The following is a 27560-nucleotide window of genomic DNA, read 5'->3' on the forward strand; positions in this document are numbered from 1 at the left end:
GGGTTAGACACTGCTCTTTGCAGCCAAGAGCATGAGTCCCAGAAGATATATTGTCTGCTTGATGCCAAGGTTATGGGAAAGACCTCTCAACTAAAGAGGAACTTGAAGTGGATGGGAAGATTCTCGTTGTGGTGGTGCATGTGGGTACCAATGACATAGGTAGGACTAAGAGAGGTTCTTCTGAAGGAGCGAGAGCAGCTGGGGACTAAATTAAAAAGCAGAACCACAAAGCTGAGCCGCAAGCAAATTGTTATCGGGTAAATAAGATCAGAGAGTTGAATACGTGGCTGAAAGATTGGTGTGGGAGAAATGGGTTTCAATTCATGAGGCATCAGCCCCAGTGCTGGGGAAAGAGAAAGTAGTACCTTTAGCATGATATTCATTTGAACCGCCTGGCATTAGCTATCCTGGCAACTCAGACAACTGGGGCTGTAGAAAGGGCTTCAATTCCATGATCCACACTGAGGCGCTCAAAGGGGCGGGAGGCCTTCACCAGGTGCGCACGGTCCGGCCGATAGAAGTGCGGCTTGCACTCCGCACAGACCTGGCAGTCCCTGGTGATTGTCCGTACTTCCTCGACGGAGTAGGGCAGATTGCGGGCCTTTATGAAATGGTACAACCGTGTGACTCCCAGGTGACAAAGACTGTCGTGCAGGGTCCAGAGTCGGTCTACCTGTGCGCTGGCACATGTACCTCGGGATAGGGCGTCTGGGGGCTTGTTGAGCTTACCGGGGCAATACAAAATCTCGTAATTGTAGGTGGAGAGCTCGATCCTCCTCCTGAAGATCTTATCATTCTTGATCTTGCCCCGCTGTGTGTTATTGAACATGAAGGCTACCGACCGTTGGTTAGTGAGGAAAGTGAATCTCCTGCCGGCCAGGTAATGTCTCCAATGCCGCACAGCTTCAACGATAGCTTGGGCCTCTTTTTTGACGGATGAGTGTCGAATTTCTGAGGCATGAAGGGTGTGGGAAAAGAATGCCACGGGTCTGCCTGCCTGATTGAGGGTGGCAGCTAGGGCGACGTCTGATGCGTCGCTCTCTACTTGAAAGGGCAGTGTCTCATGTACTGCGTGCATTCCGGCCTTGGCGATATCAGCTCTGATACGGGCGAAGGCCTGTTGTGCCTCGGCCGTCAGGGAAAAATGGGTGGACTGTATGAGTGGGCGGGCCTTGTCCGCATAGTTTGGGACCCACTGAGCGTAGTATGAAAAGAACCCCAGGCAGCGTTTGAGGGCTTTGGGGCAGTAGGGGAGGGGGAGCTCCTGGAGAGCCCAAGTGGTAGTAGTTAAAACTACGGGCCCGCGCATGCGGTCGGGATCGGGCCCCAGAACTCCGTTCTGGACCACATAGCCGAGGAATGCTAAGCGGGTCGTGCTAAACACTTCTGCTTTTTGTAGGTGAGGTTTAGGAGAGTGGCGGTGCGGAGAAATTTGGCAAGGTTGGCGTCGTGTTTCTGCTGATCATGGTCGCAGATGGTGACATTGCCTAGGTACGGAAAGGTGGCCCGCAAACCGTACCGGTCGACCATTCAGTCCATCTCCCTTTGGAAGATCCCGTTGGTGATGCCGAAGGGAACCCTGAGGAAGTAATAGAGGCGGCCGTCTGCCTCGAAGGCAGTGTATGGACGGTCCAATTTACGAATGGGGAGCTGGTGGTAGGCGGATTTGAGGTCTACCGTTGAGAAGACCCGGTACTGTGCAATCTGATTGACCATATCAGATATGCTTGGGAGGGGGTACGCGTCGAGCTGCGTGTACCGATTGATGGTCTGGCTGTAGTCCACGACTATTCTGTGTTTCTCCCCAGTTTTGACTCCGACCACTTGGGCTCTCCAGGGGCTGTTGCTGGCCTCGATGATGCCTTCCCGAAGCAGCCGCTGGACCTTGGACCTGATGAAGGTCCTGTCGTGGGTGCTGTACCGTCTGCTCCTGGTGGCGACGGGTTTGCAATCCGAGGTTAGATTTGCGAAGAGGGAAGGCGGATCGACCTTTAGGGTTGTGAGGCCGCACACAGTGAGGGGTGGTAGGGGCCCGCCGAATTTCAGGGTTAGGCTCTGGAGGTTGCACTGGAAGTCCAGACCGAGTAGTAGGGCAGCGCAGAGGTTAGGGAGGATGTAAAGGCGGAAGCCATTGAATTCTACGCCCTGGACCGTGAGTGTGACCGTACAGTACCCCCAGGATCGCCACGGAATAGGATCCGGAGGCCAGGGAGATTCTTTGGTTGGCGGGGTGTACCGCGAGGGAACAGTGCCTTACCGTATCCGGGTGGATGAAGCTTTCGGTGCTCTTGAGTCCAGCAGGCAAGAGGTCACGTGTCCGTTGATTTTAACGCTGGTCGATGCGGTGGCCAGGTTGTGCGGACAAGACTGGTCGATGGTCACTGAGGCGAGTCGTGATCGGTCGTCGCTGGTGTAGGATGACGGGGAGCCCGGGAGGCCCTGGACCTGGAACGCTGGCGGTGCCCATGTGCCGTGGGGGAGACAAGATGGCGGTACCTGGAGATCCTGAGGTGGACAAAATGGCGGCTGAAGATCTAGAGGAGTACAAAATGGCGGCGCCCATGGGCCGCACGTGGCGGGGGTTGAACAAGATGGCGGCGCTCATGGGCCGCACACGTTGCTCAGGGGGGAAGATGGCGGCGCCCACTGGCCACGCTTGGTCTGAGGGAGAGAAGATGGCCGCACCCACTGGCCGCGCATGGTCTGAGGAGGAGAAGATGGCGCGCCCACTGGCCGCACGTGTTCCGGGGAGGTGAAGATGGCGGCGCCCATTGTCCGTAAACGAGGGGGGTGGGGGCGATAGCGGCGAATGCACGGGCCTGGCACACCGCGGCGAAGTGTCCCTTCTTGCCGCAAGCCTTACAAAGGGCAGCACGGGCTGGGCAGCGTTGGCGGGGGTGTTTCTGCTGGCCGCAGAAATAACATCGGGGACCCCCGGGGTTTGCTGGCTGGCGCGTGGCGCAGGCGTATTGGCTGGGTAAGGCCCCCGCTGGGGCGGCCGTCTGTGGGGTCCACGATGAGTAGGAGGGGTGGGCCGCGCGGCTGGGAGTGTAGGCCTGAACATTGCACGAGGCGACCGTCATGGAGAGCGCTAGTTTCTTTATCTCTGCTAGGTCGAGCGTGGCCCCCTCTAACAGCCGCTGGCGTCTGAGGCCCGACCCAATCCCCGTAACAAATGCGTCCCGCATTAGGAGGTTTGAATGTTCAGTGGCCGTAACGGCCTGACAGTCACAGTCCCGGACGAGTGGGATTAGGGCCCGCCAGAAGTCTTCTATGGACTCACCAGGGAGTTGAGAGCGAGTGGCGAGTACGTGCCTGGTGAAGAGCGTGTTCGTCTTCTGAGTGTAATTCTCCTTGAGAAGCGTCATGGCTTCGGCGTAGTTCGCCGCAGGATATGTATCTTCTGAGCCTCCGAGGCAGGGCTGGACGCCGAGTTGATATTCGCCTTGAAGCAAGCTAGCCAGTGTTGAAAGTCCTTTTTGCCGTCGCTTGAATGCGGATCCAGCTGCAGGCGATCCGGTTTGATACAGAGGTCCATCTTTTGAAAATCTTAGAGCAATAAATTGATGCAAGATCAATTGCACAAAGACTTGAGTTGGGTACAACTGAGGCTTTATTGCTCGAAGATGTGTGGCCTCCCACAGCAGCTGGCGAAATTGCTGCAGCCTGGAGGACATGCATATTTATACTCCGCCTACTGGGTGGAGCCAGCAGGCATGGACTACCAACGTACCTGTAGTACAGGTCCTACCATACATCACCTAATAGAGGTGCAACAGTGGTTTACCACAGTAGCTAATTCTATTTTGATATACGAGAGCACTGAAGTAATTGAGACAGATATGGTGCTGGGAGAAGAAAAGCAAAATTGGTGGACAAAGACACAGAAAATTGTACGAGTCGTTTGGGAACAGGGAAAAAAGAAAGAGGTGAACGAGGAGAGGGGCGTGACTAGGCCAGATTGGAACAGAAAGAGAAACAAAGAACCCGAATAAATTCCTGTGATAAATGGAAAAACGGGAAAAAGGTCATACATAGGGAGAAACCTTGGAGAAAAGGTAAAGAGACATTGAAAAAGGCGAAATAATGGCACAGGCATGGAGATAAAGACAAGCAGGTATGCAGAGTAACTTGTAGGGAGGTGAATAGCAGGGCCAAAGGTTGCCCAGGAACGGTACACACGATCCAGGAGTTGGCTTGGTGGTGCCATGAGCGGTTGCCCCCCGGTTGCCCCTTCCAGTGACCCCCCCCCCCCACACTCCCATGTGATGTACCATCAATGACGATAGATGAGAGTCGGAAGAGTAAACTGTGGCTTTAATCAGCTAAAAGACACCTGCTGGCAGCCGGTCCCAGAATGAGGGTTGGGCTGGAGGTCAGCTACCTTTATACTTGAGCCCGAGGGACGGAGCCAGCAGGGACAAACCCAGACATGTAACAAACAGTAAGAATAGCAAGTACAATAAGTAAGAACAGTATGTATAATATAATACGGTGGTTCACCACATTCACCCCGTGTTAAAAAAGAGTCCGGCGGGGGGTGTAGTGGACGGGTTGAATTAGAGATCGAGTCTGTAGGGGGCTCTGACCTTCCGCTGTGATCGCCTCAGTCCCGGCTGTGGTGAGGACACTGGTGTCGGATGAAATGTTGAGGCCTGCGTATCCAGGAGCGTGTCGTCTTCCGGATAAGTAGAAATGGAGGGAGACGGTGTAGAGTTGTGAGTAGTAATGGAGGGAGACAGTGTAGAGTCGGGGGTAGTGGTGATGGTCGCTGGGGAACCTGCGGGTGCCAAGTCCCGAAGGGAGACTGTCCTCCCGCCCATCATGGTGTGCCACGTAGGCATATTGGGGGTTAGCATGGAGGAGAAGGACCCGTTCGACCAAGGGATCCGACTTGCGAATCCTCACATGCTTCCGGAGGAAGACAGGCCCTGGAACCGTCAGCCAGGATGGGAGCGAGACCCCTGAGGTGGACTTCCTGGGGAAGACAAATATTCTCTCATGAGGTGTCGCATTGGTGGCGGTATACAGGACCGACCGGATGGAGTGGAGCGCATCGGGAAGGACCTCCTGCCAGCGGGAGATAGGGAGACTTCTAGACCGTAGGGCAAGAAGGACGGCCTTCCAGACCGTCGCGTTCTCCCTCTCCACCTGTCCGTTTCCCCGGGGGTTGTAGCTGGTAGTCCTGCTTGAGGCGATGCCCTTGCAAAGCAGGAACTGACGCAGTTCATCACTCATGAAGGAGGAACCCCGATCGCTATGGATGTAAGTGAGGAAACTGAACAAGGTGAAGAGGCCGTGTAGGGCCTTGATGACTGTGGCAGAGATCATGTCAGGGCACAGGATGGCAAAAGGGAAATATGAGTACTCATCAATGATGTTGAGAAAGTACACATTATGGTCAGTGGAGGGGAGGGGCCCTTTGAAATCGATGCTGAGGCGCTCAAAGGGGCGGGAGGCCTTTACCAGGTGTGCTCTATCCAACCGATAGAAAATGAAAATCGCTTATTGTCACAAGAAGGCTTCAAATGAAGTTACTGTGAAAAGCCCCTAGTCGCCACATTCCGGCGCCTGTTCGGGGAGGCTGGTACGGGAATTGAACTGCGCTGCTGGCCTGCCTTGATCTGCTTTCAAAGCCAGCAATTTAGCCTTGTGCTAGAGTGCGGTTTGCACTCCGCGCAGACCTGGCAGTCCCTGGTCATGGTCCTGACCTCCTCGAGTAAGGCAGGTTGCGGGCCTTAATAAAATGAAAAAAAACGGGTGACCCCGGGTGACAGAGGTCATTGTGGAGGGCCCGAAGTCGGTCTACTTGTGCGTTGGCACATGTACCGCGGGATAGGGCGTCTGGGGGCTCATTGAGATTCCCAGGTCGATACAAGATATCATAATTATAGGTGGAGATTTTGATCCTCCACCTTAGGATCTTGTCATTCTTGATCTTGCCCCGCTGCGTATTGTTAAACATGAAGGCAACCAACCGTTGGTCAGTGAGGAGAGTGAATCGCCTGCCGGCCAGGTAATGCCTCCAATGTCGCACAACTTCCACAATGACCTGGGCTTCCTTTTCGACGGAGGAGTGTCAAATTTCGGACCCCTGGAGGGTACGGGAGAAGAAAGCCAAGGGCCTGCCCGCCTGGTTGAGGGTAGCAGCCAGAGCAAAGTCCAACGCATCGCTCTCCACCTGGAACGGGATGGACTCGTCTACTGCGTGCATCGAGGCTTTGGCAATATCTGTTTTGATGCGGTTTGATGCCTGGCGGGCCTCAGCCATCAGGGGTAAAATGGTGGATTTAATGAGTGGGCGGGCCTTGTCCGCATAATTGGGGACCCACTGGGCATAATAGGAAAAGAACCCCAGGCATCTCTTCAGGGCCTTGGGGCAGTGGGGGAGTGGAAGTTCCAGGAGGGGGCGCATGCGGTCGGGATCGGGCCCTCGGACTCCGTTTTCCACAACGTAGCCAAGGATGACTAGGCGGGTTGTGCGGAAAACGCATTTCTCCTTATTGTATGTTAGGTTAAGGAGCTTGGCGGTGTGGAGGAAATGTTGGAGGTTAGCGTCATGGTCCTGCTGGTCATGGCCGCAGATGGTGACATTATCCAGATACGGGAACATGGCCCACAGCCCGTACTGGTCAACCATTCGGTCCATCTCCCGTTGGAAGACCAAGATCCATTGGTGACACCGAAGGGGACCCTGAGGAAGTGGTAGAGGCGCCCATCTGCCTCGAAGGCAGTGTATTGGCGGTCCTCCAGGCAGATAGGGAGCTGGTGGTACGCGGACTTCAAGTCAATAGTGGAGAAGACTCGGTACTGCGCAATCTGATTGACCATGTCAGATATGCGGGGGCGAGGGTACGCATCGAGTTGCGTGTACCGGTTGATGGTCTGACTGTAGTCGATGACCATCCGGTGCTTCTCCCCAGTTTTGACGACCACTACTTGGGCTCTCCAGGGGCTAGTACTGGCCTCTATGATCCCTTCCCGCAGGAGTCACTGGACCTCCGACCTGATAAAGGTCTTGTCCCGAGCACTGTATCGTCTGCTCCTAGTGGTGACGGGCTTACAGTCCGGGGTGAGGTTAGCAAAGAGCGGGGGTGGGGCGACCTTAATGGTCGAGAGGCTACAGACGGTGAGAGGGTCAGGGGTCCATCGAACTCCAAAGTAAGACTTTTGAGGTGGCATTGGAAATCTAGACCTAGTAGTAGGGCAGCGCAGAGTTGGGGGAGGACGTAGAGCGTGAAATTTTTGTACTCGACGTCCCGTACTGTAAGGGTCGCGACACAGTATCCACGGAATGTGATTCGGAAGCCAGGGAGATTTTCTGGGTCGCGGGTAAAATTGGGAGGGAGCAGCGCCATACAGTATCTGAGTGAATGAAACTGTCCGTGCTCCCGGAGTCGAAGAGGCAGGTCGTCTCGTGGCCGTTGATCTGGCGGCCATCATGGATTTAGTGAGGTGATGAGGTCGAGATTGGTCGAGGGTGATGGAGGCGAGCTTCGGAAGGTGGGTGAGCTGGTCAAGGGTAGCGGAGGCCAGCGTACGATCTGGTGAGCAGGGGTTCAGGGAGGCTGTGGGGTGATTCCAAGATGGCAGCCCCCCCGGGTTGCACGTGGTGGGTGGCATTGAAGATGGCGGCCCCCACGGGTCGCACGTGGTGGGTGGCGTCGAAGATGGTGGCCAAGATGGCGGCCCCCACGGGTTACACGTGGTGGGTGGCGCGAAGATGGCGGGTTGCACGTGGCGGATGACGTGGAAGATGGGGGAGGTCCCCGCGGGCTACACGCAGCGCTGCTGGGTTTAGAAACAGGTCGGGCCTGGAAGACTTTCGACAAGTGGCCCTTCTTTCCACACCCGTTGCAGATCACGCTCCTCGCTGGGCAGCGTTGTCTGGGGTGCTTACCCTGGCCACAGAAGTAACATTTCGGGCCTCCGGAGTTGGTGGGTCACTGCGCGGCACAGGCTTGTGATGCCCCTGAGTCGGGTGATGGCGTCGCCCACGAGGGTGCCGCGTGGTCGGAGGTGTAGGCATCCATGTTATGGAAGGCCACTTCCAACGAGTCCGAGAGTTGTACTGTGTCTTGGAGGTCGAGTGTACCCCCGTCTAGTAGGCGCTGGCAGATGTAATTAGATTTTATGCCTGCGACATAGGGGTCCCGGATCAGCAATTCAGTGTGCTTGACAGCCGATACCGCCTTACAACTGCAGTTCCGGCCGAGTACCCGCAAGGCGCGCAGAAATTCAGCTTGTGATTCTCCGGGGTCGCCTCGTGGCAAGGAGATGCCTAGCGTACACCTCGTTGACTTCCTTAACATACTGCCCCTTCAACAGCGTTATCGCATCCTCGTACGAGGTAGCGTCTCTGATAAGAAGGAAAATTTGCGGGCTCACCCGGGAGTTGAGGACTCGCAGCTTGTGGGTCTCCGCGGCGGTGGAGGAATCAATGTAAGAGTCAAAGCAGCTTAGCCAGTGTTCAAACGTGGCAGTGGCATTGGCTGCTTGGGGTTCCAGCTCCAGGCGATCAGGCTTGCGCGATGGATCCATCTTAAAATTTTAGCTGATTAAATTGATGTACCATCAATGACGACAGACGAGAGTCAGAAGAGTTAACTGTGGCTTTAATCAGCTAAAAGACACCTGCTGGCAGCTGGTCCCAGAATGAGGGCTGGGCTGGAGGTTAGCTACCTTTATACTTGAGCCCGAGGGGCGGAGCCAGCAGGGACAAACCCAGACATGTAACAAACAGTAAGAACAGTAAGTACAATAAGTAAGAACAGTATGTACAATATAATACAGTGGTTCACCACACCATTGTGGCCCACCCCTACAGAAGGTCCCCCACCCCCCTCAGAGCAATGGGGTGGCATGCCCGGCACCATCCCGCCTCTTTGCCTGTGGGCAAAGGTGGCTACTCACCTCCTCGGCTCACCACTGAAACCCTTCCGCCAAGTTCAAGTTTTTCAAAAGGAGTACTAATTTGCGCCAGGGTGACCACTTGCTGGGGAGGCCGATGAATGACGGGAGGCCATTGGATATGGGGTGGCTCTTGTTAATTATATGGAAATGGGGCTTAAGTGGTGATAATTGGTTTCTCGCCACGTTACGGTGAGATCCCAATTTTGCCTACGGGAGCGGGCCGGTTGCATCGCAAACTATCACCTGACGTGTTTCTTGTTTTTGGCCTCTCCCGCTATTCACCGGCCTTGTTTCTCTTGAACGAGAGTGTAACGAGGCCGGAAAATCGTGCTCAATATAGCATTTTCCACAATTAAGCACGAAATGTGTGACTTACTCAGGACACAATGAAGACTGGTATGACAAATGGGGACACCTGCTGGCAACACTTGACTGAAGATGGGGCTAAGGTGCATTGCTAAGAAGGCAGCTGTACCTTATCACTAGCCTACACTACATTGAGCCTAGGAATGCTTGATGTCGACGCAGGGTGAAAAAGCAAAAAAATCCATTCCACATCACAATTTAACCAGATATATAAAAACAGATTCTTATTCTAACACATGATGTCAAATAACAAGCAATTAAACGTCACAAACCTCTTCAACTCCTTTGCCACCGGTGGTTGATGATTTAGGCTGAAGCAAGACAAGGCAGTTTAACAGCACATTCGTTTCATTCTGGGCAAATGTGATATTTGCATTATCATGTAGTCCAAATATTTCTGGGGTATCATTAAGTGGGAGAGTTTTAATGTACTCGAGGTAGCCCTGTTGGAGAATTGAATGGGATGCAGGTTTAGAAACATCAAATGCACATTTATGATTTTTATGCATATTAGGATTTGTACACAAAAACATCCACATACATTACACCGACTTCTGGTACCCAAGGCCAATGCTTTAAAATCTAAAATATCACAATTAATATAAAATCCTTTGTTGAGTTTCCTGTAGGTGGGTGATGGATATTAAAAAGAAGTGCAAACAAAAAAATCAGGAAACAAACATAGGGCTGGATTTTATGGCTCCCCGCCCCACCAGGTGTGATTTTGGCCGGGTATGGGATGGCGGTGCCATGTAAAATATTTTGGATGCCCTGCCCATCTCTGTCCCACTCACCCCTGACCTGTTCCCCATATTATAATACAGGGGCTGTGTAAGTTACCCACCAGGCCACCTGTCCTTGCACCAACTGAGTCCCTTAACTGCCCAATTATTTGATAATTAAGAGCTTTAACCTGCCTCTACAACCATAAATCAGATGTTCACCAGCTGTGACTCAATTGATAGCACTCACATCTGTGTCAGAAGGTTGTCAGTTTAATTTTTATTTCAGAGACTGGAGCACAAAAGTATAGGTTGACAATCCAGCACAGTACTGAGGAAGGTCTTGGGTCCAAACCAACATTCTGTCAGCTCTCCTGAGCTGGACTGAAAAGATCTTGGGCGGGATTCTCCGTTAGCCAACGCTGAAACGAGGCGTGCGATCAGATGGAGAATAGCTCCTGTGCCGAAATTGCGGCAGGAGCCGGTTTGACGCCAAATCGCGATGCTCCGCCTCCCTGAAAACGACGTCAATGCGACGCACAGAGTGCGTAGTTGCAACACAATTTGTATCCATTAGTGGGCCCGCCCGCGATTCGCCGCCTCCTGTGTGCCGAGTTCCCGAAGGCGCGGTCCATGTGTGCTCCCACAAATCGTGCACCTGGCGTGGTGGCTGCAGAGAGAGTGGGCGTACGGACAGTGTCCAGCACTGCCATACTTCGCCGACAGTGATGCTTCTGCCAGGGCTGGGGGAGTAGTGTGGGGTGGCCAGGAGGTGGGCTGTGGAGTCGGGGTGAATGGGAACGCAACACTATTACCGCAGCTGGCAAGGTGGCGATGCGCATGCCGCTGACAGCCCGCTTTAAAACTGGTGCCCTGGGTTGTATAGGTGACCATCCAGGGCATCACCCTGGGTGCCCTCTGGTCCCAGCTGACCCATCAGCTGTATGGGCCTTCCAGCGCAACCTGTCCCATCTTTTCGGCCCCGATTAGTGGGGGGTGTATTGTTTAAGCGCGGCTGCAGCTTGTCAGCCCTGCGAGTGTCCATCATGGACCTGGTGATTCCCGCATCGTTTTTTGTGGGTCTTAATGGTGTTCCATGCGGCGCTGGTGCTAGCCCCTCACCGGTAGCAGAATTGATGTGGGTTTGGCACTGATTGTTCTGACGTGAAAGACCACGGATTGTGAGTGGGGTATTGGAAGGGGCACCGTTGGTGTTGGTAAATGTGTATGTCCCAAATTGGGATGATGTGGGTTTTATGAAGGGGTCACTGGTTGCGATTCCAGATTTAGCCACACAGTTGATCATGGAAGAGATTTTAACTGTGTCCTAGAGCCAAGGGTGGATAGGTTGAGCCCCAGGTCGATGGGTAAGGTACGAATGGCGAGAGAGCTGAGGGGTTTATGGAAAGGATGGGTATAGTGGATCCATGGCACTTTCAGAACCCGGGGGAAGGGAATATCCCTATTTTTCACGCGTCTATAAGGTGTACTCGAAGATTGATTACTTTGTAGTGGGGTGGAAGGGGCAGAGTATGCGGGGATGGTTATCTCGGACCATGTGCCCCTCTGGCTGGAGATTCGGTCTCGATCGGGACGAGAGCAGAGGCCGTGGTGGAGGTTTGATTCGGGGTTGTTGGCGGATGGAGGTTTTTGTGATAAGGTGCGGGCGGCGATTAAGGGGTATGTGGAGTTGGATCAGAATGGTGTCGGCGGCCATATTTTGGGAAGCACTGAAGGCAGTGGTCCGGGGGAAAATTATTTTATTGAAGGCTCGTGCAGATAGGGAAAGGAGGGAAGTACATTACCGTCTAGTGAGCGACATAGTGGAAGTGGACAGGGAGTCATCGAGGGAGCCCACCAGGGAGGGATTGATGAGGAGGAAAAAGTTGCGGTGCAGTTTGACAGGTTGACAACGGGGAGGGTGGTAGGGCAACTGCATAGGGCAAGAGGAGTGCCGTATAAGAATGGGGAGAAGGCGAGCTGCATGCTGGCACACCAGCTGCGGAGCTGGCCACGTCTAGGGAAATATTGAAGATACGGGCTGGGGCTTGGGAAGTGGTGTCGGAGCCAGGGCAGATAAACAAGGTGTTTAGGAAGTACTACTAGGGACCTTACGAGGCGGACCCGGGGGGAGAGGAGGGGACATGGGACGGTTTCTGGACGAGGGGCTGAGGGAGGTGCTGGATAGTATCAAGGTATGAAGTCGGGGCTTCCGGTGGCGGCTATGGGGGAGTAGGTCGCACATTTGGTGGCTCCCGTTTCGGTCGGACTTTTGAACCTTTTCCCCTGACCTTTTTGCGCTTTGGAGCGTGGAACTGGAAAGCAATAGTACTCAGGCACTGGACCCATACAGAATTATATGGACCTAAGAAGCCGGAGTGACCGTAAACAGCAGAAGAAGTGGTCGATTAAGGGCACAGTGGAGGCTGTGAGAGAGACCAGCATGGCTGGTGTTCAGAGCAAGGAGCCGACAGCCCAGCCCACAATGGAGCAGCTGCTGCAGACTACGCAGGAGGGCTTTTTGGCTTTGAAGCGTGACAACTTGGAGCCGCTTCAGAAGTCGATTGATCGGATGGGAAAAAGGTTGGATGATCAGGCTGAGAAACTCCAACAGTTGGAGAAGTCAATGGAGGAGCAGGCTGGCTTTCAAACGGTGGTGGATGTGGAAATTCAGAGGCTGAGGGACCAGCAAAAAGTGCTTCTGGAAAGGCTGGAGGACCTGGACAACAGATCTCGCCGACAGAACGTGAGAATCATGGGCCTCCCGGAGGGGGCAAGGGGCTAGACGCTGCCGCATATGTAGAGGGTATGTTTCAGAAGTTGCTGGGGAACGAGGTGTTCCCGCGCCTACCGGTGGTGGATGGGGCACGCAGAGTGCAGGTGAGGCAGCCGCGACAAGGGAATCCCCACGAGCGATGGTGGTACGTTTTCACAGGTACCTGGACAAGTAAGGTACTGCAATGGGCAAAGAGCACATAAAGCTGTATTTGGGACAATACCACCCTCCTTGTGTACCAGGATTTGAGTGCTGAGGTGGCCAGGAAAAGGGGAGGCTACAGGCAGGTGAAGGAGACACTGTATAAAAACAAGGTGAAATTCGGGCTGCTTTTTCCGGCGCGACTGTGGGTTACGTATAAGGGTCAGCACCACTATTTCGAGGAACCCGAAGAGGCGATGGACTTCGTTAAGAAGCAAGAGCTGGCCCTGAGCTGAGGACGTTTGGACTCATGTTAGAGCTGTTAAGTCTATGTGGTGTCTCTCCCGTTTTTGTATCTTTTTTAAAATTGTTTTTTGCATGCTCTTTGCGTAGTTTACCTGAATGTTTCCTGTTTGGACTCTTTGCTTAGTTGGAGTTTGGCTGGGGGGGAATTATTAAAGTATAACAGTTAAAAGGGTTGGGTTAAAATGGATGCTTCAGGGGAACTTTGTGCAATTTTTTTCTGTGTCTGTATGGGAAGGACTGAAGAGTGCCTGTTATTTCTTATCTCTCTTTTTCTTGTTTAACTTGAATTGTGCTATTGTGGGGGTTGTTTATGACTTGTATAGAGTGTTTGCTTAAGTAGGGCTGATCTGGGGAAGTGGTGTGGAGGGGTCGGGGTGACTGGGAACAATCGGTGGGAGACGGGCTGGAGCCGAGGCTGGGAGCACCAGGCTAGCTGAGTGCAGCTAGTCAATAGGAGCCGAGGTGGGGGGTGTCCATATAGTTAGATTAGGGCAGGGGTTAGGTGATAGGAGGGTGTTGCTAGGGGGGGGAGGGGGGGAGTTGTTCTGCTGACGAGGCTGGAAACTGGGCCTGGTAACAGTGAGGAGGTCATGGGTGGAGCCGGCCAGGGGGCGGGCCAGAGGAAGCGCGACACATGGCTGGGGGGCTGGCCAAGGAAAGGGGATGGCTGATCGGCAAAGGGGGGGGGGGGCGAGGTGCCCCCAACCAGGCTGATCACCTGGAACGTTAGAGGGTTAAACGGGCCAGTGAAGAGGGCGCGTGTGTTTGCGCACCTGCGGGTTCTGAAGGGCCGGGCAAGTGGGAAAGGGACCCGGGCGGGGGCCTCCACGTTGGCCGGTTTAAGCCGGCCAGTGAACGGGAGTGAGGTGGGGGGAGGGGCTGTGGCCATCGGAGCCTGGCAGAACAGGTTCCGAGTGGTCTAGCCGGGGTGGAAAATTGGGGGGAAGGAACCGAGGTTGGGAGGAGGAGTTTTACAAGAGGCAGTGGACGGGAGGAGTTGGAGACTGGGGGGGGGGGTACAACTCTTGGGTATCATATACGGTACTCTTTCAGAGGTTGGAGGGTGTTGAGTGTAGGGGGGGAGGGGGTGTGGACTCTATAGGTCAATGGTGGCCATGGGCTCCCGGACTCCTTTTTCTTTTTCTCCTTTGTTTTTTGTTGCCACCGTGGGAGGATTTGTTTTATTGGATGCATATATTGACAGGTGGGCCGTTGTTTGGGGTGGTGGGATGATGGGATCGTTGGTATTGTTAAGGGAATTGATTTTGTATTTGTTACCGTTTACTGTTTGTGGGTGGGGTGTAAATTTTGAAGGAAAATGTGAAAATGGAGAATAAAAACATTTTTAAAAAAAAGAAAGGTAAAAGGCGCGATTTATGAGCATGGGGAGAAGGCCAGTAGAATGCTTGCACAGCAACTACGGAAGAGGGAAGCGGCTAGGGAAATAGGAAGGGTACTGGATGGGGAAGGTAATCTAGTGGGTGATCCAGCAGGGCTGAACAAGGTCTTTAGGGACTTTTATAGGAAGCTGTACACTTCGGAACCACCCGGGGGACCGGGTGGAATGAGGCGATTCTTGGATGGACTGACCTTCCCAAGAGTGGGGAGGGGGTTGGTGGACGGACTGGGGGCCCTGGTCAGGATCGAAGAGGTGTTGGGGGGCCTGAAGGTCATGCAGTCGGGTAAAGCCCCGGGGCAAGACGGGTATCTGGTGGAGTTTTACCAAACATTTGCCGGGATAGTGGGGTCGGTGCTGGTCAGGGTCTTTAACGAGGCAAGAGGCAGAGGGAGTTTACCCCCGACGATGTCGCAGGCCACCATCTCCCTCATTCTGAAATGGGATAAGGACCCGGAGGCCTGTGGGTCATACAGGCCGATCTCCTTGATTAACGTAGACGCCAAGTTACTGGCCAAGATTTTGGCGACCAGAGTTGAGGACTGTGTCCCGGATGTAATTGTGGAGACCAAACCGGGTTTGTAAAGGGGAGGCAGCTGGTGGGCAACATAAGAAGGCTGATCAACATGATTATGATGCCCCCGGAGAGTAGGGAGGTAGAGATAGTGGTAGCCATGGATGCTGAAAAGGCTTTTGACTGGGTTGAGTGGGATTATCTGTGGGAGGTACTAGGACGGTTTGGGTTCGGGGAGGGGTTCATCGACTGGGTTAGGCTATTTTATCAGGCCCCGGAGGCGAATGTAAGGACGAACAGGACGACATCGGACTACTTTAGACTGCACCGTGGGACAAGACAGGGCTGCCCTCTTTCCCCACTGCTGTTTGCGCTGGCCATAGAGCCGCTGGCAATTGCACTGAGAGCTTCTAGGGGCTGGAAAGGACTGGTCCGGGGGGGAGTGGAACATAGAGTCTCGTTATACGCGGATGATCTGCTGTTATATGTATCGGACCCAATGGTGGGGATGGACGGTATTATGGCAACCCTGAGGGAATTTGGCCGGTTCTCCGGATACAAACTGAACATGGCTAAGAGCAAGTTGTTTGTAATTCAGGCGAGGTGGCAGGAGAATAGGCTGAAGGGGTTGCCATTCAGGCTAGTGGGGAGAGTTTACGATATTTGGGGATTCAGGTGGCACGGGACTGGGGCAGGTTGCACAAGTTCAACCGATCCCGACTGGTGGAACGAGTGAGGGAGGAGGTCCTGAGGTGGGATGCTCTCCCGCTGTCATTGGCGGGGAGAGTGCAGTATGTTAAGATGACGATTCTCCCGCGGTTCTTGTTTGTTTTTCAGTGTCTCCCTATCTTTATCCCGTGGTCCTTCTTTAAGAGGCTGAATAAAATTATCCTGGGATTTGTATGGGCAGGGAAGTCCCCGCTGGTGAAGAGGGTGATGCTTGAAAGGAACAGAGGAGAAGGGGGGCTGGCGTTGCCGATCTTCAGCAACTATTACTGGGCGGCCAACATAGCGATGATAAGGAAATGGATGGTGGGTGCGGGGTCGGTTTGGGAGCGGATGGAGGCTTTTTCGTGCAGGGGCACTAGCTTAACAGCCTCTGCCGCTTTCGCTGGCACGGTACTCCACCAGCCCGATAGTGGTGGCGGCTCTTCGGACCTGGGGCCAGTGGAGGAGGCATGTAGGGGAGGTAAGAGCATCGGTGTGGACCCCAATCTGTGGCAACCACTGATTTGCCCTGTGGAACATGGACGGGGGTTATAGACTGTGGAGGAGGGCGGGGATTGTGAGGATGGGAGATCTGTTCCTGGAAATGAGCTTTCCGAGCATGAGGGCGCTGGAGGAGAAGTTTGGCCTGGTGAGAGGGAACAACGTTAGATACTTGCAGGTGAGGGATTTTGTACGCAGACTGGTGCCGTCCTTCCCACGGCTCCCGCCAAAGGGGAGACAGGACAGGGTAGTTTCTAGGGGAAAGGTGGGAGAGGGTAGAGTTTCAGACGTCAACAAGGAGCTAATGAGAGCTGAGGATACGCAGACCGAGGACCTGAAGCTTAAGTGGGAGGAGGAGCCGGGGGGGGGGGGGGGGGGGGGGGGGTGGCTGGAGGACAGTATTTGGGCAGAAGCCCCAAGCAGAGTAAACACGACCGCAACATGCGCCAGGCTCAGCCTGATCCAGTTTAAGGTCGTGCACCGGACCCAGACGATGGTGGCCCGGATGAGTAAATTCTTCGGGCTGGAAGACAAGTGTGCTGGATGCTCCAGAGGGCCGGCTAACCATGTACACATGTTCTGGTCGTGCCCTAAACTTGGCAGGGATTCGCAGATGTCATGTCCCGGGTGTTGAAAACTGGTGTGGTAATGAGCCCGGAGGTGGCAATCTTTGGGGTTTCGGAGGACCTGGGAGTCCAGGAAGAGAGGAAGGCCGATTTTCTGGCCTTTGCTTCCCTGGTAGCCCGGCGACGAATACTGTTAGCATGGAGGGACTCAAAGCCCCTGAGGGCTGAGCTATGGCTATCGGACATGGCGAGCTTTCTTGGCCTAGAGAAAGTCAAGTTCGCCTTGAGAGGTTCACTACTAGGGTTCGCCCGAAGGTGGCAGCCATTTATTGACTTCTTCGCAGAGGAGCAAGCGTCAGCAGGAGGAGGGGGGGGGGGGGCTAGGGTAGACTGGAGTAGAGTAGGGTAGGGGGATATTGAGGTGGGTCTGTGCGTGAACAGAGCTGTGGTTTGCATTATGTTTAATGTGGAATTTGTGTCTTGACTTCTTTTTTTGTTTGTACTGTACAATGTAATTTTTTCTATATGCCTAAAATACCTCAATAAAATTGTTTGTTCAAAAAAAAGGTATGAAGTCGGGGAAGGCCCCAGGGGCGGATGGGTACCCGGCGGAATTTTAAAAGGAATTTGCGACGGACCTGGCACCACATCTGTTGGGGGCATTTAATGAAGCGCTGGAGAAAGAGGAACTGTCGGAGATGATGACGCAGGCAGTAATCATATAATCACGAAAAAGGGGATCGGCCCAGTGGAATATGGGTCGTATATGCCCATATCACTATTGAACATGGATGTGAAAGTATTGGCTAAGTTGTTGGCGGGGAGGAAGAAGGATTGTGTCCCGGTAGTTGTTACAGAAGATCAATTAGGCTTTGTGAAGGGCAGGCAGCTTGCGAATATTATAAGACGGCTGTTGAATGTAGTGATGAATCTGTCGGGGGCTCTGGTACCAAAGGTGGTGGTGTCCATGGATGCAGAGAAGGTATTTGAAAGGGTGGAGTGACGGTACGTGTTCGAGGTTTTGGGAAGGTTTGGGTTTGGGCCAAGAATTCTGACATGGGTACGGTTGCTGTATGTGGCACGAAGGGTGAGTGTGAGGACAAATAATATGAGTTCGCGAAGCTTTGACTTACACAGGGGTATGAGGCAGGGGTGCCTGCTGTTGTTTGTTGATGTTTGTGCTGGCCATAGAGCCGTTGGCGATGTGCCTTAGGGGGTCGGCGGAGTGGCAGAGGATTATGCGGGGACAGATGGAGCATTGGGTGTCGCTCTATGCCGATGACCTGTTGCTGTATGTTTCGGATCTGCTGGAGAGTAAGGTAAGGACTTTGGGCCTGCTTGGGAGGTTTGGAGGGTTCTCGGGGTATAAACTGAATGTAGGGAAAACCAAAGTTTTCCCGATGAATGAGCTGGGACAGCGGGCTAATTTAGAGGGGATGCCATTTATGGTAGCGAGGGATGGACGGGACTCCATAAGTAGAACTTAACAAAGCTGGTGGAGGAAAAAAAAAAAAAGCTGGTGGAGGAAACAAGGGGCGATCTCAGGTGGTGGGATGCACTGCAGTTGAAGTTGGCTGGGCGGTCCAAGTGATGAAAATGAATATTCTGACGAGGTCCTTGTTTATTTTTCAGGCTCTCCCGATCTTTATACCAAAGGCCTTTTTTTGGAAATTGGACACGATCATTTCAGGCTTTATATGAGCAGTGAAGGTGCCGAGGGGCGGGAGGACCCTGCTACAGAGGCAGAGGCAAAAGGGGGGGTTGACATTTCGGAATTTGCTTCATTATTATTGGTCAGCGAATGTGGATAAGGTGCGGCCATGGTGGGAAGGAGAAGGGATAGAGTGGGTTAGGGTGGAGGAGGAATTTTGTAAGGGATCCAGTTTGAGGGCTATGGTGACGGTCGCGTTGCCAATGGCTCCGAGAAGGTATTCAGTGAGCCCAGTAGTGCAATCCATGGTGAAGATATGGAATCAGTTGAGGAGGCATTTTAGGGTTGAAGGGATGTTGGTGTCAGTGCCGCTGTGGGAGAATCATGGGTTTGAGCCGGAGGTGGGGGATGGATAGTGTATACAGGAGGTGGAGGGATGTGGGGCTGGTCAAGGAGAGGGATCTGTATTTGGAGGAAGGGTTCGCCAGTCTGGAGGAGCAAAGGGAGAGGATTGAGCTGCCGAGGGGGAGTGAGTTCAGGTATCTGCAGGTTAGGGACTTTGTGTGAAAGGTCTGGAGGGGGTTCCCTAGGTTGCCGGGATACACCCTGCTGGAGTGTCTGCTGTTTCCGGATGTGGAAGGGGAGGGAAGAATTGGGGATATATACAAGTGGCTGGGGGAGCAGGGAGGGGAGCGTGTGGTGAAGATCAAGGAGAAATGGGAAGGTGAGTTGGGTGGGGAGATCAATTGGGGAGTTTGGAGTGAGGCACTGCATAGGGTAAATGGGACCTCCTCCTATGCAAGGATGAATCTGATATAGTTTAAGGTGGTGCACAGGGTGCACATGACTTGGGCGAGAATGAGTCGGTTCTTCCACGGGGTTGCAGATGAGTGTGAGAGGTGAGGCGGGGGAGAGCGAATCATGCGCACATGTTTTGGGGTTGCAAAAAAATGGGAAGATTCGAAGCGGGAGTGTATGCGGCCCTCGCCAGGATAGTGGGGGAGGAGGTGGACCCGGACCCTTTGGTGGCAATATTTGGGGTTTCAGAGAAGCCTTGGCTCATGTTTATTTTCAAACTGAACTAAAAATATCCGCCTCATCCTCCACCTGTTCTTTTCCAAACTACTGATCAAAAATTGTTTCTGATAATTGCACTTCAACTTTATCTTCACTCTCGGATTTCTCCTCGTCTTAACCTGTGACTTTGCGACCTTCTTACCACACTATCCGGAAAAATCCCAGGATATTTGTCCTTCAACACTTCACTTGTCTGATTTTCCACTGGCTTATCAACCACAGTAGGCATCACTCCCACCTGTGATCCTGCTATATCGTTACCCAAGATAAACTGTATTCTTGGACAAGAGTTTCTCTATTACTCCTACTACTGCTTCACCACTCTTCACTGGACTTTCCAACCTTACCCTATATAATGGAACACTACTCCTCTCACCACCTTTTCTGGCAACATTCCTCCCAAACTACATAACTCCTCATCTCTGACCATCAAAGGTTGACTAGCTCCGGTATCTCTTAAAATTGTGACTTCTTTACCTGCTCCTCCTGATACACGAGTAAATTTTACCCACACAAGTACATTCCTTAAAGAGATCTGGCGCCTTCTTATCAATTACCTTTTGATCAGGCTGTACAATCTTTTGCACCTCCTTCGCTTCTCTTGGGCTTTCTTTTACCACTTTAACAAACCCTGTTAAACAAACCCTGCCTTGTCCTGTCATCAGCCTTCCCAGTGCTTTGTTTCAACCACCAACACTGTGACTTTACATGGCCTAGTTTATTACAGTGAAAACATTTGAAACTTTTCATTTCTCTTCCACCCAACTGGATTTCTTTTTTAATCTGAGGTACACTCTCCTTATTATCTCCCATCAGATCTCCTTCACCTCTACCACTTGAGTATTTCTCTTTTCCCCAGTTTCTATCCCTGACAGGCTGAAACCGATGTCGGAAACCAAACTTTGATTTATGAACTAATTCATAATCATCTGCCATTTCTGCTGCTAACCTCGCAGTTTTAACCCTCTGCTCTTCCACATGAGTTCTCACTACATCAGGAATTGAAATTTTAAACTCCTCCAAAAGTATAATTTCTCTGAGAGCTACATATGTTTGGTCTATTTTCAAAGCCCTTATCCACCTATCAAAATTACTTTGTTTGATCCTTTCAAACTCCATGTATGTTTGACCAGGTTCTTTCCTTAAATTTCTAAACCTTTGTCTGTAGGCTTTAGGCACTAGTTCATGTGCACCAAAATGGAATTTTTCACCTGCTCATACGTTCCAGATACCTCCTCTGATAGTGATGCAAACACTTCACTGGCCCTACCTACCAACTTTGTTTGAATCAGCAATACCCACATGTCCTGTGGCAATTTAATTTGTTTAGCTACCTTCTCAAATGAAATGAAAAAGGCTTCTACCTCCTTCTCATCAAACCTTGGCAATGCGTTGACATATTTAAATAGATCCCCACCAAGCCTTCGACTATGATGCTCAGGCTCATTATCCTCATCACTCTCCTCAGACTGTACATTTCCCTTTACATCCGCCAATTTTAACTGACTGTCATGTTTCATGGCCATTTTCTGAAGTTCAAACTCTCTCTCTTTTTCTCTTTCCTCTCCATCTCTTTCCCTTTCCTCTCTCTCTCTTTTCCTTTTTCCTCTCTATCTCTTTCTCTCTTTTTCTTTTTCCTCTCTATTTCTTTCTCTCTCTTTTTCTTTGTCCCTCATTGCGTATTCAAGCTGCTTTAATTCTTTCTCATGTTCCAGTTATTTAATCTGTAACTGAAGTTTTGCCAGTTCTAATGCGTCAGACTGTATCTCAGGCAATTTTAAATGCTCAGCTACCGCCGTAAGTCTTTTCGTATGCTGTCAGGTAACGTTAACTGCAATGTCTTTGCCAAATCTAAAAGTCTTTTTTTAGTCTCTGTTCGTAAGGTACTGCGTGTGACCTTCTTCACCTCCCAAAACGTCCGAGCCTCTGAAAGAGCCATTGTCCACAACACACCCCCTACTTAAATTGGAATACCACACCTGAAAAGCAAACACAAATATGCTCACCCCTCACTGTCGTTAAGTTCACTAAGCCAACCCAATCACGAAAGATAGACTTTTATCCCACAAGCCCCCAATTTGTAATGGGCCAGGGTTTAGAAAATTCCAAAGTATATCATGGAGTTCACCTGACCCACGACTTTTAATAGATTTTGGTTATGGGGAGCACGAAGGTCCACTCACCAGGTGTTATGCAACAGAGACCTTAAAATATTTTAAAAACAAAACAATGTTTATTCTATGAATTCAGTTAACACTCTATAAACACACAATAAACAGTTTATCAAGTACCACCACTGATAATCACCGCAGATACAATACTCTATAAGTAACCCTTAATAGCTTTCCTCGCAACATCCATAAGTCACCCTTGTTCAACAAAGCCAGCAGGTTTGAATTCTCTACAGAAACAGGTATTACTTTGCAATCATCAAGTGAGCTGAAGACATTCTTTAGCTTGTAGAGAGAGAAATCAGAACATCTTCTTGCTTTGAATGCAGCTCTCCAAAACTGAAAACGAAACCAAAAACAGAGCCACAAAGCAGCTTTTCAGCTCAAAACTAAAGTAAAAGACAGAAAGACAGCCCAGCTCCACTCACGCACTGACATCACTGCAGATATTTGATAAACACCCATTTCTTAAAGGTACATCCACATGACAGGTCTGACCGGAGCCTTATACAGCCTCAGAAGTATATCCCTCGTCTTGTATTCTAGGCCTCTTGACATGAATGCTAACATTGCATTTGCCTTCCTAACTGCCGACTGAACCTGCACGTTAACCTTAAGAGAATCGTGAACACGGACTCTCATGTCCCTTTTTTGCTTCTGATTTCCCATGCATTTCCCCATTTAGAAAATAGTCTATGCCTAAATTCCTCATTCCAAAGTGCATAACCTCACACTTTTCCACATTGTATTTCATCTGCCACTTCATTGCCCACTCTCCTAGACTGTCCAAATCCTTCTGCAGCCCCCTTGCTTCATCAATACTACCTGTCCCTCTACAGATCTTTGTATCATCTGCAAACGTAGCGACAGTGCCTTCAGTTCCTTCTTTCAGATCATTAATGTATATTGTGAAAAGTTGTGGTCCCAGCACAGACACCTGAGGCACACCACTAGTCACCGGCTGCCATCCTGAAAAAGACCCCTTTATCCACACTCTCTGCCTTCTGCCAGTCAGCCAATCCTCTATCCATGCCAGAATCTTACCCTTAACACCATGGGCTCTTAACATATTTAACAATCTCCTCTGCGGCACCTTGTCAAAGGCCTTCTGGAAATCTAAATAAATCACGTCCTCTGGTTCTCCTTTGTCTAACTTCCTTGTTAGCTCCTCAAAGAACTCTAACAAATTTGTCAGTCATTTTTCTTTCTATAAATTTAGTGTACCCAATTCATTTTTTCCAATTAAAGGGCATTTTAGCTTGGCCAATCCACCTCGCCTGCACATCTTTGGGTTGTGGGGGCGAAACCCACGCAAACACGGGGAGAATGTGCAAACTCCACACGGACAGTGACCCAGAGCCGGGATTGAACCTGGGACCTCGGCGCCGTGAGGCAGCAGTGCTACTCACTGCACCACCGTGTTGCCCCTCACATTTGTCAGACATGACCTCCCTTTGACAAAGCCGTACTTACAGCTGACTACAAATTTGAGCTGCACATTAAAACATGCCAAGTGTCCATGAGGCTGTCAGTATTCTGGAGTAGAATCTCCCATGAGCATCCAGTGCTGAGTAAAACAAGCATTTTGTTACTATTGCCCTTCACAATGACCTATATATGTGAGGTTGGATTTTCTATTTTAATAAAGCTGAGGACAGCGCAAAGGAATTGGCAGAAATCTGCATCTGATATGCACATTGCCCTCTCTTCCTGTGAACTTGATTGGAGTGAGGTCATGCAGACCAAGCAGGCTTCCCTTTTGCATTAAAGGTAAGGGAACGTGGCGTGTGTTGCGAACATTGGCCGGCAAGGGTCGCGATGGTCGGCCCGTTTGGGTCCCGAAGGTCGGCCAGTTGGCAAAAGTGGGTCCCGGGAAAAAACGTTTGAAAAACATTGCCCTCGAACATCACCCTGGAGCATGCATAGCCAAAGCTGACACACTGAGTTGTCTCCTGCTGCCCTCAGGCCTGGCTCCCTTGCGGCATTAGAAGAGGCCAGCGTGTCCTTAAATGTCTTAAGAGACCTTACCGGTATCGGCAAAACAGATGAAAGCTTGGACAGGAAAGGACCCCATATTGTCTAAACTGTGACACATGATCCTGAATGGCAGGATCTGAGGTCAGCCCTCTGATGGCATGAAGCCATACCTATCCAAGAGGGAAGAACTCAAGTATCGAGGATAGTATAATCATGTGGAGATCCTGGGTAGTCGTTTCCACCAGGGCGGCACTAATCAGCCACAAGAGCCACCCTGGTGTTTCCAAAATGAAGATGCTCGTGAGAAGCTACAATTATTGGTCTGGGCACAACACGGATATTGTGGATCTGGTAAAACAATGTACTTTATGCCAAGAGAACCTGAAGCTCGCACCTTTGGCTTCCCTACACCCTGGGAGTGGACAGGCAGACAATAGTGTGGGTACATGTAGACTTCGCTGGTCCGTTTTAAAGTTCTATGTTTTTAATCTTCGTGGATGTCCATTTCAAATGGATGGAAGTACACCGTATGGCCCCTATAACTTCTCACGCCATGATTGAGAAACTCCATCAGAGCTTTTGCATTCATGGCATACTGGAAGTCTTAGTCTCTGACAATGGTACATCCTTCACTAATGGGGAGTTCCAGGCTTTCCTGAAATAAGGGCGGCACCATATCACCCGTCATCCAATGGTCTGGCAGAGTGGGCAGTACAGTCCTTCAAAAATGGAATGAGAGGCAGCATGGTGGTACAGTGGTTAGCACTGCTGCCGAAGTCCCAGGTTCGATCCAGGCTCTGGGCACTGTCCGTGTAGATTTTGCACATTCTCCCCGTGTTTGCGTGGGTTTCGCCCCCACAACCCAAAGATATGCAGAGGAGGTGGATTGGCCACACTAATGTGCCCCTTAACTGGAAAAAATGAATTGGGTACTCTAAATTTATTTTTAAAAAGTGGAAGGAAGAAGCAGCCAGCTGGATCCTTGGAGACCAAGTTGGCGCGATTTCTGTCCAATTGCAGAACCACACCCCATACCACAACAGGAGTCGGGCCAGCAGAACTAGTGATGGAACGATGACATCACACCAGGTTGATCTTGCTGTTTCTGAATTTGGCAGGGAGGATGGAATCTAAACAGGAGAATCAAAAAATCAATCATGATGCGATGAGACCCGAGAGAGTCTCACGCGGCGCTGTCTACGTGCAGAACCTCGGAGCTGGCTCCTGTTGGGCTCCAGGAGCCAAACTAGAAAAGTCTCCTACAAGGTGAAGATCCAAGTGAAAGTCCTGGAGAAGCACCTGGATTACCTTCGAAGTTGGGAGTCCGCTCCAGCCGAAACCGCATCGCCAACTCCTATTGCAGTCACCTCTGGCACAAGACTAAAGCCCACAGGGGACTCTATATCTGTCTCTCTGGTAGTGAAGACTCAGGTCCTGACATGGAGGCCAAGGATCTGGTTTTCCCCTCGTAGCCGGAACTGATGAAGACTCAGTGTCGGTGACCCTCAGGTGCTCTCTGAGGAAGCGACGGTCACCTGTCTGTTTTACACCATCTGATCCGGCTCCAACTGCCACTGACTCGAGGCCAAGGGCAAAGAGGCAGAGGAGACCTCATCACCGTAGAAGCACCAGGGATGAAATGGACTTGAGGGGGAGGGATGTTATGATCCCCACGAAGACCACGGGGGATTGTTGATTCATCTCCCCATGGGGTTTGTGAAGTACAAGTTCCCGTATTGAGTGGCTGGAGACACGCACAATAGGGGCTCACTGGCGGGGCATTAAAAGTTATTGATCTCTGTGGTGGTTGTAACAACAATATGAAATTAGATGAATGAGAATTTTTTAGTTGTCCAAGATAGTAGGAGAGCTCCCTGCTCTTCGAATAGTGGCATAAGATCTGCAAAAACGATCTGAACATGCATAGATGGCTTTCATTATAAAGGTAATTTTTTTTTGTTAGGTATGGGTATCAGGGGATATGGAGCTGAGGCTGTTACATGGAGCAGAGATAGAGATCTAATTGAATGGCAGAGTAGACCCAAGAAGATGATTGGCTCCTATAATAAAAGCAAATTACTGCAGATGCTGGAAATCTGAAATGAAAACAGAAAATGTTAGAAATACTAACAGAAACTGTTAGAAATACTTAGAAGGTCTGGCTGCATCTATGCAGAAAGAAACAGAGTTTTGATTTGAATATGACTCTTCTTTGGAACTGAAGGAAGATAGAAATGTGATAGGTTTAAATGGCTCCCATGCGCAGGGAGACAAATCCTACTGTCTGCCAGTATTATGCACTCCACATCCTGTATTGGAACTTAAACTCACTGACTCAGGATGTGTGGTACCAACTGACGTAACTTGGAAGTTAAGGGAAGGGTTTCTAACTCATCAGTCCTATAGCGTAGAACTTTGCTGTTCAGAACAAATGGGAAATTTGGGTATATGCGATGCAAAATGTTCCCATCATAACAGCAGGGAAGATTTCCACATAAAATTGTAAAATTATCTCTTCAATTTTAATATGCAAATTCAGACAAGGATTAATAATATGTTAACTTTACAAATCTGCTTAGAAGCATTAAAATAATGAAAAGATTAAATAAGAATAGTTGCTTAAAAAAGTGTGCACTTGCTTCAAGATCAGTGTCAGTATCGATCTGCCTGTAGATTCCAGATGCTGAGTATATAAAACCTTCTTCCAGGACGTCTGGATTATAAAAGTCTGCCAAAATATTCATTATGCACCGTCTATCCCAGTCGTCTGTCACACGGCCTCCGTAATTAATCTCCCCAGCTGTATACTTCAGCACCTGTGAAGTCAGGGCAACAGACCATTAGAATATATATTTTTTTGAAAATATTTTTAGTGGACTTTTTGCACTTAATATCAAAACTTTACAGAACAATATAAAAACAATAATAATAACCAAAACACTAACAACACCAACACGAGTATATCAAGTTTTCACTGTGTCTGTGACAGTAGTCCCAGTAATATTAGCTTACATATTATAATCCTGACATTATTTAAATTTGCGTGTAACGTACATTCCCCCCCCCCTTCACTGGCAACCAGTGAGGCGAATGCCAGGGCGTCCGCCCCCTTCCTTGTCCAGAGCTCTGGATGTTCTGACACCCTGAAGACCGCCACAGATGGGCATGCCTCCATCTCGACCCCCACAACCCTGAACATGGCCTCAAAAAAGGCCATCCAGAGCTCCCTGAGTCTGGGCAAGACCAGAACATGTGGGTATCCCCTGACATTGCTCGTACATAGCCTCCAGGAAGAAACCGCTCATGCATGTCTTAGTAGGATGCGCTCTGTGCACCACCTTGAGCTGCATCAGGCTTAGCCCAGTGCAAGAGGAGTTGGAGTTGATCCTGTGCAGTCTTGATCCAGAGGCCTCCTCCTGTCTCCATGTCCAGCTCCTTCCCCCACTTCTGTCTGGTCTCGTCCAGTGGGGTTCTGACCTGTTCTATGAGTTGTCCGTGTGTCTGGGTCTCTGGGGGAATGTTTTTGTCTCCTTGCGGAGAGAGTCGCACCGCTGCAGGTACCTGAACTTGTTCCTTTCAGGAATTGGAGCCTCTCTGAGAGATCCCCAGGATTGTCAGTCTATTGTCCATGTACATGTCCTCTACTCTTAGTGTCCCTCTGTCCTCCATCTACATCCTCTCCATTGTGAACCTTTGGTTGTTGCAGATGGGGGCATCTATGGACATCCCGCCAAGCTTGAAATGGTGCTTGAACTGGTCCCATGTCCTTAGTGTA

General features: G+C 50.9%; 1 protein-coding gene across 1 annotated transcript in view; it reads right to left on the reverse strand.

The window, feature by feature from the left end:
• dnah1 (dynein, axonemal, heavy chain 1) overlaps window positions 1-27560 on the reverse strand; it is a 1119271-nt gene that overhangs the window by 82171 nt on the left and 1009540 nt on the right. The window contains exons 72-73 of the mRNA XM_072472076.1: window positions 26425-26601; window positions 9552-9722 (exon numbers count right to left, since the gene is read on the reverse strand). Coding sequence (XP_072328177.1) covers window positions 9552-9722; window positions 26425-26601 — 348 coding nt within the window. The remainder of the gene's footprint in view (window positions 1-9551; window positions 9723-26424; window positions 26602-27560) is intronic.

This window comes from Scyliorhinus torazame, chromosome 13 (assembly GCF_047496885.1).
Source record: "Scyliorhinus torazame isolate Kashiwa2021f chromosome 13, sScyTor2.1, whole genome shotgun sequence".
NCBI classification, from domain to species: Eukaryota; Metazoa; Chordata; class Chondrichthyes; order Carcharhiniformes; family Scyliorhinidae; genus Scyliorhinus; species Scyliorhinus torazame.